The sequence below is a fragment of the Emydura macquarii genome, unplaced genomic scaffold (genome assembly GCF_026122565.2).
Source record: "Emydura macquarii macquarii isolate MOO-44397 ecotype Brisbane River unplaced genomic scaffold, CSIRO-AGI_Emac_v2 contig_2636, whole genome shotgun sequence".
In the NCBI taxonomy this organism is placed as follows: domain Eukaryota; kingdom Metazoa; phylum Chordata; order Testudines; family Chelidae; genus Emydura; species Emydura macquarii.
In genome coordinates this window covers 5,578,484-5,591,855 of record NW_027132773.1, presented here as the reverse complement: position 1 = coordinate 5,591,855, position 13,372 = coordinate 5,578,484, and the positions used below count along the sequence as shown (strand labels likewise).

The 13,372-nt window shown below is 37.6% G+C and overlaps 1 protein-coding gene and 1 long non-coding RNA gene across 4 annotated transcripts in view; one reads left to right on the top strand and one right to left on the bottom strand.

Moving 5' to 3' along the window:
- The window catches only part of LOC137163640 (uncharacterized), a 56,304-nt gene extending 44,809 nt beyond the window's left edge, over nt 1–11,495 (top strand). The window contains exon 4 of the long non-coding RNA XR_010922748.1: nt 11,376–11,495. This is a non-coding gene — a long non-coding RNA (uncharacterized lncRNA). The remainder of the gene's footprint in view (nt 1–11,375) is intronic.
- WIF1 (WNT inhibitory factor 1) overlaps nt 1–13,372 on the bottom strand; it is a 49,136-nt gene that overhangs the window by 13,609 nt on the left and 22,155 nt on the right. For all 3 annotated transcript variants that reach the window (XM_067563950.1, XM_067563951.1, XM_067563952.1), the window contains exons 3-4: nt 9,608–9,716; nt 2,833–2,973 (exon numbers count right to left, since the gene is read on the bottom strand). In XM_067563950.1, coding sequence (XP_067420051.1) covers nt 2,833–2,973; nt 9,608–9,716 — 250 coding nt within the window. The remainder of the gene's footprint in view (nt 1–2,832; nt 2,974–9,607; nt 9,717–13,372) is intronic.

The window sequence follows — 13,372 nt, the reverse complement described above, 5'->3', positions numbered from 1 at the left end:
TAAATAAATTTCCCTGCTGAAATCATAAGAGATGGCTAAACAGAACTACAGGCAAACATGGCACGCTGTCATGATTATTAACCATATTCTGCTCTTGGTTACATCTCTACAACCTCTTTTGAAGTCAATAAGGTATGATGGGTAAACCTGAGAATAGAGACAATGGAACAAATTCTGCTTTAAAAGGCTCTGTATCATGTGCAGAAACGAAGCTCTAGACCAATAGAAAAAAGCAAGTGAACTGGAAATGGAGAAGAAGAAAAGATGGAGATTGAGTGTCACTATATATAAGCCTGTAGATATAGAAAGCAAAATGTATCGCTTTGAAAGTAAAGCTGTTTGAAATGGTAGTAATAAGCGTAAAGACTTTTTGTTTTATTTTGTTCCAATACTGTACTCTAGGATCCTTTCTGGAAATGTTCTTCCCTTTGTACCCAAATGTAGAGCTGCTATTCATTACAGAAAATGCATGCTTAAATAAATACCATTTTAAATAGAAAAATGGAAAAATATTATTTTTTGTGTGACCACCTCTTAGCCACTACAAAGCCTCCCTTTTCCCACAAAATTGCTCCCTGGCTTTCCCGACTTCCTCTAGCCGGGGCCCTTCCTGGCTGGCCAGGAGTAGCTGGAAACCATGATTGAGGGCCAGGCAGCAGGAAATATGAGCCTCATGGCTGTATGACAAGCTTTATTGTTTCCTCCCTTCTTTCCATGGAGGACTTTAAAAAGAAAACAAAAACAAAAAAACTTTTCTGATACCATTACAGAACCAATCTACAAGAGAGAACATCCCCATATCTTCCTATATGCATCACAAAATGCTAAATTAAGCACAAAAGTGAGAGGCTTACCCTCAGATAACTGAATATGGGCTGAAAGACATTGTCATGATAGAACTCATCTCTTGCATGCCCCTGGAGTTTGGAGACTTGCCCCTGCAATGTGCCCTTGTCTCATAGGCTCAGAGAGTGAAAGACTAAAATGACCATTCAATCTCAATCCACTGGGCAGACCTAAAGCTAAAACTGCATTTCTGCTGTTAATAGAAAATGATGACAATAGTAATAAATAATAACACACAAAATATGGCCTGGATTGAAATTGGATTGGCCAGAGAGAGTTCCAAACTCCTAGAAAGACACATTTCCCCAAAATACACACAGGTTGGAGCCTTACAGTCTCTCCCTATTAGCCAGGTCACCTCTACGCCTCATCCAAACTTTATTACATTTAATAGCTTTAAGTTTGAATTTAAAATTAAAAGTTCTAAAATCCTTTTAAACACTGTTGTTTTTGCATCAAATACACATACCACTGTGTATATATGATTTGAATTTTTAAATTCCATAAAGCTTCCCATCTTCCTCTCTTCCTATTTCTTGCCCATCCCCCCCCCCCATTTTCTCTCAGCTAATTGGCAGAAGTGAGGCTTCAAAGGAAAAGCCCAGCTCCTCTCTGCTGTTAAGCAATAGTGAGGTTTCAAAGAAGAAACAGCTTTTGCTCCTGCTGCTTGTTCTTTGAAGCCCTGCCATTGCCAATTATTTAGGAGAAAAGGGGGTAGGGAAGTAAATGGGAGACAACGAAAGAAGACTTAAGGGAATTAATAACAATCTCACTCGCTGTATACAAATGCTGTTGTGTGTTAATTTGATACAGCTTCAGACAATATCTGAACTGCATATCTTGGAAACTGCTTTTTTAAACATTTTCTGTAGCTTCAAAATTTGCAACTATAATTACAATAGTTTATAGTGGTGTCAAAAAACATTCTCCAAAAAGCTATTAATTTTGGATTGATGTTTCATAAGTGTATTGAAATTGTTTTTCTGCAAATAAACCATTTCTAAGGGTAGTAACACACTCCAGGGTGCACTTTTGTCAGCCAATATAACTTTTGATTGCATTTTTGTCAGTACACCTCAGATATGCATATATTGACTGATAAACATAAACCCTGAACTCAATAAAGGGCTCAATTCCGCCACCCTTACTCACAGAGTATTATTTTACTATGCAAATGACCCTACTAAAATGAAATGAATGACCTACATAGTTAAGGTACTTCTCAATACGAGTAAGGATGGGAGAATTTCCATTCAAATATCTCTGTGTATTGTACAAATATTAATTAAGCCTCATGGCACTGCGGTGAGGTAGGTTAATTGTGTTCTAACCATTTAGACAGAGAATCATTTTACTTAGAAACCGAATGGTTATGGACAACATTTTCAAAAGGGGTCACTGACTTTGGATCTGTCAAGTTTTGGGTGCCCAGTTTGGGATTGCCAGAGGTTCTGAGCAACTGCAGCTCTCACTGACTTCAAATGGAGATGAAGGTACTCAGCACTTCTGAAAATGGGGCTCAAGAGACTCCAGAATTGAGGGACCCCAAACTAGCGGCCACTCTGGAAAACGTTAGCCTATATCAGTGGTCTGTGGAGAGCAGGCTGGTCTCATGATGCTAATTCGCCTTCTTTCCTCCTGCTAACTCACCTTAATAGGAATCTTAAAACTTTACTAATATTTGTTTCCCATTGGAGCCATTTTTATAGCTACATAGAGTCGCTGTGTGGTTATGAATGGGAAGAGATGAGTCATCAAGACCATCTTTCTAGTGAGATGTAGTTCAACTATGAAAGATGTTTAAGAACCCTTGGCTTAAAGTGTCAGCAAATCAGTGGCAGAGCCAGAACAACCACCTCTGAATAGTGACTCTCACTTCAATCTGTGTAATCTCAATGATGTTGCTGTCATATCGATCTGTGTTGGGAATGAGACTTGAGCAATTTAAACAACACAGATTAATGACATCAGGTCACCATTGCTTACCTTGCTGACATGTTTTAAAGAAGATGGCATTTTGGGGTGTTTGGAGAATGATATTGCCTTCTGAATTCATTATGATCACAGTAACTTCAAAAGCTGCTACTCCATCTTGTTTTCCAAGGCATGGAAATCCAATCTGAACGACTAAAAAGAAAAAAATAAGTATTTAAACCTTAAAATATTGTAACCATCTGAAAGTCTTTAAATCATGATTTGAAGACTTCAGGTAACTCAGACAGAGGTTATGGGTCTCTTACAGAAGGGGTGGGTGAGATTCTGTGGCCTGCAATGTTTAGAAAGGCAGACTAGATGATCATGATGGTCCCTTCTGACCTTAAAATCTATGAGTTTAAAACAATGGTGCCCAACCTTATTACACAGGAGTGCCACATAAACCTACGCACAACCTTGTGTGGGCCAAACAGATTCTACATATTTCAATAGATTTAAAGTCACCTGTATTGATTTATATTTTAAGTTCAGCTTGTTTGTATGTATTTAGATCGATTGTTTCTGTGTACAGTATTGTCCATTTACACACTTGTGTAAATTAAAACGATGTACCCATGATGACCAAATGCTAATGAATCAGCTGTTAGTATATTGTGTGGAAGCAGGCCATGGGTCCTATGAAATGCTCTGGTGGACCGTGTACAGCCTGCAGGCCATACATTAGGTACCCCAGTCTAAAAGATTAAATCTCTTTGAAAACTGATATTTGAGCAAACTGGACAGAAACAGCAGGTACAGACCATGTTGTTAACACTCAGACAAAACCTCTTCTACTTGCACCACAAAGTAGTTAGTCTTGTAAAGCTGACTAGGAATAAACTTTTCAACAGCACCTAAGTGACTTATGTCCCAAAGGCTACAGCTACACTGACAGCACCAAAGTCACCGCCGTCAGATCAATTTCTCTGGATGACATACTAAGACCACCTTCACAAGTGGCCTAGCGCTGCGTCCGTTCCCATCGGCGCAGTGCAGTGAAGACGGCGCGCAGAAGAGAAGCAGAGAAGTCGACGAGAGTTACGCAAGTTTTTTGCGTAGCTTGCGTAACTCCCGTCGACTGCTGCCGAATCTCGGAGGTAAGTGTAGACAGGGTCTCAGTCTCATTTTTCAGAAGTGACATAGGCACAGATCCTCAAAAATATCTAGGTGTTCTAATTCCCATAGATTTCAGTGGGAGTTGAGTGCCCAAATACCTAAGGGTATGTCTACACTGAAGCTGGGAGCAAGCCTTCCAGCTCGAGTAGATAGACTCGCACTAGCAAGGCTTCAATTAGCACACTGAAAATAGCAGTGTGACCATTGCCACTCTAGGCACCTGGGCTCAGAGCCTGGGAGTTACGTGGGCTTGAGAACCCAAACTGCTGCTCAAGCTGCAACATCTACACTGATATTTTTAGTGCACTAGCATGAGTCCCTCTACTTGTACTAGGAGGCTTGCTCCCAGCTGCAGTGTAGACGTACCTTAAGAGCTTAAGTCCTATTGAGATTCAGGTGCCTCAGTTACTTTTTAAAATGGGACTTGTGCGCTTTGGAAAACTTTACCTTAGATATAGACTGTTCTTATGGACCCTGCCATTAATATTTAAATAAATAATATTTAAGTAACTGTCTTTAATAAAAGCTTATTATATGAAGTGATGGCAGGATAGCATAGTTAGTAAATAAGATAATTGATGAAAATATTTTAAAGAATAGAGAGACACCACTTTGACAGAACTGGTTGAGTGTCCTAAATGTGATAGATAGCTGGAGATCTGCACACTCTTCTTGGAGAGCCAACATTTTTTAACTACAAAGACTTTTAGTAATTAAAGGCAATAAATCTGGAGTATTTTAATGAGGAGGAAGGCCTGGTACCCCAGAGCCTTGGAATGCAGTTCTGTGATTGTCACAATTGATCTTAAATAATCTTCAGATGAAACAATTATCTCCCCTCTTCATGACTGGTTCCTCCTTGCTCCTTTATAAATTGGATCCAGCTATCTGTGATTATTCACTCATTTCCCTTAAAGTTGGTCTGAGATTTCAAAGCAAAATACTGAGCTAAGAGCTTTGCATTTTTTGCAAGTCGGAGGTGGGCAATTTTTGTTGTTAGTTGTGTTACTACTATATACCATAAAGAATCTCAAATGCAAATTGTGTATATAATATAAAAATACAACATACTTTATTACTAAAACTCATTCTGTGTCTGACAGAACCAACATAGCCAAGGGATTGTTGACATTTTCATTATAAAACCTATTTTTACTTTAAATTGACCTCTTTTAAAAAGACCATGTAGAAATAGATATCCATGCAGTAAGTGGAAAAGTCATGCAGTGGATTAAAAACAGTTTAAATGCAGTGAATAATTTTAACTTTTAGTGAACAGTTGGTGCTGTTAGTGCAACGTTGAGTAAATAATGCAGTGCTCAAGAGAATGGTATTAGGAAAAATGTCATTTAATGTTCTGTTTTAAATATTAGCTTAGAGGAAATAGACAGAGGTGAAATTCGGTGATGCCACTATGAGACAAATCATGGATCCATTGTTAACGACAAATCTCCTGTTGAGTTTAATGGGATCAAGATTTGACCCTAAATTACTTCAGCCTGTGGATTTAAATAAATAGAGTTTAAGGCCAAAAGAGACTATTTAGTCTGACCTCCCGTTTATCACAACACATTAAATTTCATCCAGTTACCCACTGTTATCATGTTTGATTAAAGCATAACTTGTGTTTGGCTAAAGCATATCTTCCAAAAACGATCCAGTCTCAATCTGAAGCTATCAGGAGATGGAGAATTCACCATTTCTCTTGGTAGTTTGTTCCTATGGTTAACCACCCTGACTGTTAAAAATGTGTGTCTAATTTGAATGTATCTGGCTTCAGCTTCCAGCCATTAGTTCCTGTTAGGACTTTCTCTGCTAGTTTAGATTCCTTTAGTACCTGGTATTTTCTCTCTGTGAAGACACTTATACACTGTAATCAAGTCATCTCTCAATTTTCTTTTTGATAAACTGAAGAAATGGAGCTTTTTAAGTCTCTCACTGTAAGGCATTTTCTCCAACCCTTGAATCATTTTGTTTATAGTGGCAGACTGTGTGTAATGATGCCAACAATCTAAGAGTTGAATGGGTAGTAGCCAAGAGATTTTGGGCTAGGATTTTCAAAACAGCCTAAGGGAGTTAGGCACCCAATCCCCTTGAATTTCCATGAGATTTGGGCAGCTAACTCCTTTACACACCTTTGAAAATCTTGGTCTCAATTGATTTCAACAAGAATTGTCTTACTAATACCCTACACTGTTTGGCTGAATCTTCACCTTCCTTCTCACCTGCCTCCTTCTGCCCTACTTCCTCTCTTCTCTTCCTCACTTTATTGTGCTTAGCAAGATTGAGAGGCACCAGAGAGAAGCTACTTTTAGCGCCCTTTTCTCCTCCTCCCCCTTAATGTAATCTACTACTGTTCTCTTTGGCTGAACTGCTGTAAAGTTTTCTTTACAAATATTATTAAAATTTGGCTTTTAATAATAAATAAATTCATTTTTGCTGACATATACATCAACAGAAAACTGATTCAATGACACTTGATTTGCCCACATTAGATCATATCGTAGAAGTAATTCACAAGACACACAACAGAGACGTAAATTGCCAAACTAAGTGCAGACAACTGAACATTACTGTAAAGGATGTGTTTATTTAGTCATGCTTAGTTAATTTAGATCTGCTTGAAGGCTTCATTTAAAAAACCCTTCATACTAGCAGTTCACTCTACTGTACGTGCTGCCAAAGTGTTTAACAAACATGGTTAAATATCACATGCATTGTAATGCCAACCATGACTTAACGAGGGCTTACTATACAGCGTGTGCACTACGTATAACTGCGTGTCCGTACATGCTCACCATATAGAAACACAGTGTACATATCCTTACTAGTCTTGGAACTACAAATAGGTTAAAACCATTTTCATGTTAATCAGACTTCCCATCAGGATAGTTAGTAGCACTCCTTAGTGAACTATGAAAGCTCATCCCTGGTAACCTTGCAGCCATACATCCTAGTTCTTCATGAAGTTAGTCAGAGGTGATCATTTGATTCAGCCTTTCAAAACGTTTAAAAATCAGCGAAGCAATCCAGTTTATGTATCAACGATGCAGACTTGCAGAGCCTTCTGCACCTCTCACCTCATTTTTATGTAAAACTATTTGTTATACAAAGTAATTTTACCAAAACAGCCCTGCAGGCTGTACTTTATTTGTACTTTTGAGATAACAGAAGGCAAACACTTTCATAATCATTAAGAATTGGAGCTTTTGTGTTATCAAGTTATTTGATAATCTGATACAAAGGGGCTCAGTATAAAACAGCACAAAAATGCATGTCACAGATATATATACAAAATAAAAAATGTCCTTGATGTTTAATAAGCACTTTTGTTTATTTTGCTGCTTTTTCTATCATGTTCTTTACTTACATGTGTGTTAAACTTGGGTGTAATCTCTTTGTTTTACTAGTATTTATGCTGCAGTATTTATGGTACAGGAGATTATAGCACTCTGCTGTTCATCAAAATATACTTTTCACTGTTGCTCTCTCAATACATAGCACATGCTGACATGAGTGATTTATGTTAAATTCCAGATGCCATGGAAAGCCCATATTTCTATCAGCATGACATCACTTCAACACTACTATACTTTTTAAAATACTGGAAGCTGAAAAATTAAAATACAAATATTCTAAACTTATACTACAAAAAAGAGCCGGAACCCCTCAAAGGCATTTTGTTGGCCTATGTAAACTTCAGTGTGTGCCCTACATTCTGCCATCAACCCTCAGGCCATTCTCTCTCATGGCTCCATTTTTCACTTCACCCCTGCCATGATGGGGTCCTACTTCTCTACTTTCCCCATTTCTTTCCCTCCTTTTTCTGAGATCTGTCTTCCTCTTATCCAATCCCTTCCTCCACACCTCTTAGCAGTCACTGCCGTGGCATACCACAAAGTTCTGCTTCTTTAACCAGGCAATCACTTAATCACAGATCTTCAAAGGTATTTAGGTGCCTATCTCTCATTGAAATCAATGAGAGTTGGGTGCCTAAATACATTTGAGGATCTGGGCCTTATCTCATAAACCAAGAATGAGTTTGGAGGAGGGGGGTCAATTCCTGCTGCCAAACTGTTTGGAGAGTAGGAGCTCAGTCTCTGCCTGGAAGGGAGCCCAGGAAGGAATGGCCAGCAGACAAGCATCTATACACTATACACTATTGTATAGCACTATATCTATCTATCTATCTATCTATATATAGTGTATACACTATTGATTTCAATGGTACTATCATGCGGTGATGTACTATTCAACGTGGATAGCGATATCACAATCTGTCCTATGTGGTCAAGTCTGGTTATACTAGCTGGGGATAGGAAAAAAAAGGTGTAATCGTTTATGGTTTGTAGATTAGAAAAAGATGTGAAGTTGGATTGGGGTTGGCCAATAAATATTAACTTAATACAATTTAACAGCAATACAGTATGCAGGTGAAATAAATCAACTATAGGATGAGACTTTCTTATCTCAGTCACATTGCCCACCTACTGGAAGGTTCTTCCAGTTTTGCAAATATATTAAGACGCACCTCATCCTACAAGAATTTTGGAATATCATGTTTTTTCCAAATACCCAGGTACAGACACAATGAGTCTGGTTTACCACTAGAGCTGGTGAATATTTTCAATCTAAAAGAATTTATCAAAAAATGCTCTCTCAATCTTGAAATTTAAGTGAATTTTTAAAATTTTTATTTTATTTTTTTTATTCATGTTGAATTGACAATGCCTTCAAAATGTTTCCTTTAATGTCTTCCACTTTCAAAATAGGCAAATTGAAAAAAATATTTTTTTACAATTTTAATTTTTGTAAAAAGTAAAAAAAAAAAAAAAATTCCACAATGTGACTAAGTTTAAAAAAGGGGGAAAATCCCTTTCACCCCCTCCAGTTTCCCTTTTCCCTGACATTTTTTGTTTTTGTTTTTTTGCTATTATATAACTTTTAATTGGCATCTCAGTCAGTGAGTTTAAACAAAATCAGAATTAAAAATCATTTTTGAAAATCAAAAACAAAAGTTCTGTTCAGTTTGGATAATCATGAAAAATTTTGAAAAACAGTCAGTTTGTTTCAAAAACTAAAGTAAAATGCTTTTGTAATGTTTGAGAACTTGTGGGTTTTTTCCATTTTTGACCAGATCTGTTCCCCACTGACTGAACATTTTTTGCCTAGTTTACATTTGCTTTGCACAGATCTAAATGACTACATGAAGTAAAATTAGTTCCCATATGTATATATAATGTCCACATACTGTAACCATTGACTATTATTTAACTACAGCTACTACCACTACAACTACTAATGTTATCAACTAAAATAATAATGCCTTTGTAAAAATTTTGAACCACAGAAATGCTTCATATACATGAATTTTGTGCATCAAACTTTGGACCAACTCCTGCTGACCTACTTGTATGAATAAGAGTTACAAGATTTGTTTCAAAGAGGAAGAATAACAAAAAGGGGCTGTTTGTTAGATTTTAGTGATGGAGTAAGGTAATGTGATTTCATATAATTTACATGGGAACAAGTGTTCAGCATTATAACAAACATTTCCTTGACGCTAAAATGTAACAGTGCAATTTATAATATGGTATTTATCCTTTTAACTACTTGCTTTAGAATGTTTTTTCCCCAGAAACATTATATTTATAACATGAACAACACAAACCTGATGTTTTATGAGGAACTGTTCCAAGCAGGGGGATATTTATGGTTGGATCAGCCATGATGCCTTTATCCAATGAGCGCAAGGACAGGAACTCGTAAAAGTACTCAGCCTACAACAAAATGCATTGAAAGTAAATGTTTGTTAATTGCAGTCACTGGAGCAACGATTTAGCCTATAGTCCAAAGTGGAATAGTAGTAAACTTTCAATTTGCACACCATTTGTTTTATTTTTTCATTTTTAAAAATGTGTCTTTGTTTAAACATAATTTTCAAATGAACATTTGTCCTGTTGAATATTGGCATATGACAGACCTTAAAGCTTGAGGCTGCCTAATTGCAAGGAAAGCTGCATGCTTCCTTGTGCTGCACTTCAAAAGATGCAGGAGTTTTTCATCCTGGTGTACTAACATGACCTTCCTGACCTATGCCAACAGAAGCAATCTCATGTTTGCATGGCTGCATCTACACTCGGGCTTTTGCCAGTATAGCTATGTCTGCCAGGTGGTGTGGTTTTTTCACGCCCCTGATTGACATAGCTATGCTGACAAAACTTTACAGTGTAGACCTGGTCATGGTAATAACATTTTACATAACTAGTCTCTTTCATCCCCAGGGATCACAAATTGCTGCACAAACTATGGGCTAGTTCTTGATGTTGTTTCTCAAGTAAAACTCTCACTGAAGCCAGTGGGCCAGATTTTTAGCCCTGATACAGCCACTTAGCTCTGCTATGGCAAAACAAAGAGGCCATAAAACTGCCCTAACTGGGCTGCTGGGGATTCCCACACACCATCTTTTACTGGCCTCCACTGTACGGAGGGTGTGCCCAACAGGAGTTGGCATGGTTGGGGCACTGCTCTGCACCACTGTCCATGCCACCTTAATTCGTACCCCTTCTCCCCCACTGTGCCTATGCATCATAATGGTGTCTTTAATTATATGATCACATACTATTATCTCCACAGGGCCCCAACCTCATTCAGTGAATCGAGCATGCTCAGTCGCCCCATGGGCACAATCAGCACATAGGAGCTGAGCACGCTTAGTGCAGATGTAATTTTTGGAGGAAGGGAGGATGGAGGGTTACTGCACCAAAATAGGAGAGCAGTCAAGGCATGGGGCCCCCATAGACGAACTCCTGGAGAAACAAATGGGAAAAGGAAACAAGGGAAGTTGTTGGGTGTTGGTAGAATGTCCTGTTTCTCTATGTCCAGGAAGTAAAGCGACCTAATTCAGTGGACCCAAATATTTGAAGGATGAGTTTTCTTAACATGTGGATTCCCTACTGGCTGCTTTAACTTTAGAGTGGAAGCTCAGATCAAAATTAGAAAATTAAGTGCATGAACCCATGCTTCTGTTTAAAATATATAATGAAACATATTGTTTTGGTATAAAGCGTATTCTGTTAAGAAGTTCTTTCTTGTATCAGAACAGCAAGGGTTGATCTAGTCTTTTGTCTCCCAACAAGAGATCAGTAGTGACTCCGGTGGCGATTTCATGATACAGAGATTCTCAAAGTCCCAAATTCCTGAAGCTAATCCAAGAAGAGACAATATATTTCCGTTCTTTAGTGAAATGTGAAAAATACTGTACCGCTTGCTTTAGTTCCTAACCAAAACAAGAGTTCTGCGTGTCTGTTACCTGCTCTTGTAACATGCCTGCACAATGCTGTCTATCTCAGGGTCAAGAATATACTCTCTAAATAAATTATAGAATATTAAATATTTCAGTGCCTATATTTATAGCTAATTAATTACTTTCTTTTCAGAAAACAACAAATACTGTCAATAAGGCTTCTACTGCTTAGGAGACGAAAGAAATTGACTTTGCAGTAATAAATCTTTAAAAACAGTTGTGAAACAGATTTGAGCAGACACCACAATTAAACAAATTCATTTAAAAAACAAATTAAAGCTTCTTATTTTATCATCTTTTAGTGAGGGGGGCTGATCTGATGTGATGAAAGTGAGTTCTCAGCCTAAGGATAGGTCAACCCACCTCTTGAGTGGTGGTGAACTAATACATACAGACTCATTTTGGCCATGCTTCAAACTTCCAAGCCTTTGTTCTCAAAGCTCGGAGGACAACTTTGAAGTTCAGAATAAAACTCCTCTAACACAGCATTACTAAACAACAACCTTTTGATTATGATGTCAGGGAAGTATAATCAATAACTTACATAAGTTAAGTGTGGCCAACACCAAGAGTCATGTAACTGGACTTTTATTGATTCCATGTGTTTCACTCTTGGCTTCAAATGGTACTCCTGTATAATTAATACGTCTCCCCAAATTGTAAATGTTGCACTTGCTCAAAAGCTCTGAAACATCACAGCTACTAATGTCGGTCTGGAATCCTTTTAGGCTCCCGCAAATTGAGGTTTTCACTTGAGTGTAGCACAGGGAGAGAGAGCTCTTAACACCTCTGAAGGTGAATGAGAGAGATTTTTTTAATGTACTGCACAGTACATAACAAACACTAGCAAAATTAGTTTGAACTCCAATTTAATTCATTGGTGTTCAAAAATGATTGTAAAAGAAGTCTGAAGCAACAATTCTTACTTCAAAACCAAAAAAAGGATACAGCACGTTGCTGACTAGTTGTCACAAAAATGTTCTGCTGACTTCACTCTCTCTTACTGTCAGATTAATTGAGTTCAAATGGCTTTATGTGAATAGCTAAAGATTTATTTTGCTTGCTTTAATTTTGTGGGTTTAATGAGAGAGAATTACATATACTACTGAAATGAAGTATTTTATCAAAAAAAGTAACTGAAAAGAAACATGTACAGTAGATGCTACTTCTGAAAAATTATCTGATTTGTCTACTAAAGATTCAAGTGTCAAATGAGACCTCCATGTATTTAAAAGTACTTTTACACAGCATATAAGATCCAGCAGTGGGCTCCTATCAGTCTGTTTAATTTATCTGTCCCCATCACCATAATTTGAGTACCTCGGACATTAATAAATTCCTCTTCATAACAACCCTAAGAAGTTAGGAAGTATTTTATGTGTGTGGAACTGTGGCACAGAGAGATTACATGATTTGCCAAAGGTCTCAAAAAGGAGTCTGTAAAACACCTGGCAATGGAACCTAGACCTCTTGACTCCCAAGCTCCTCCTGGAGTAGCCAAAACCTATGTATAACTTTATCTATATAAACAGATGAAGCTATATATCAGTTACTTAATAAGCATAGTATGCAGAAATCCCCTTCCAATGGGAGAGCTGATAAAGCCTATACCTTTACACTGAAAAACTTAGTGAAGGTTGAAAACATGACCAAGTGGTTAGTCTACATTTCTCTCTGCATGTGGTGTATGATCCTTCAGACCAGGAGGCTTCCATGATTCTAAATACATTCACACAAACATTTGAGGGGAAAGGCAGCTTCTGAAATGCAACAATTTAGCAATCTAATAACTGAAGCTTTGGCAATGGAGTTTTTCTTTTATTATTATTATTTCTGATGGGCGTTTATAGATCAACAGAGACAGATTTTAATTGGGTTCAATGTTGATGTTTTGACCTCTCCTGACAGATGAGTTTTTTTCAAATGTTCTACATATGCAGGCTGGGGGAGGTGGGGGAAATCTTGTAGCCAGGTTTAGTTTTTTGAATAAAAGCTGTATTAACACTTAACACAACTTTGCCCTCCTGAGAGTGCAGTATTGTAGTTCCCCGGAAAAAAAATATCCTAGCCTAAGTGACTGCAACCAGGATGACAACCTATAAGGAGATAAATTCTAAGGATGCGCTTGAT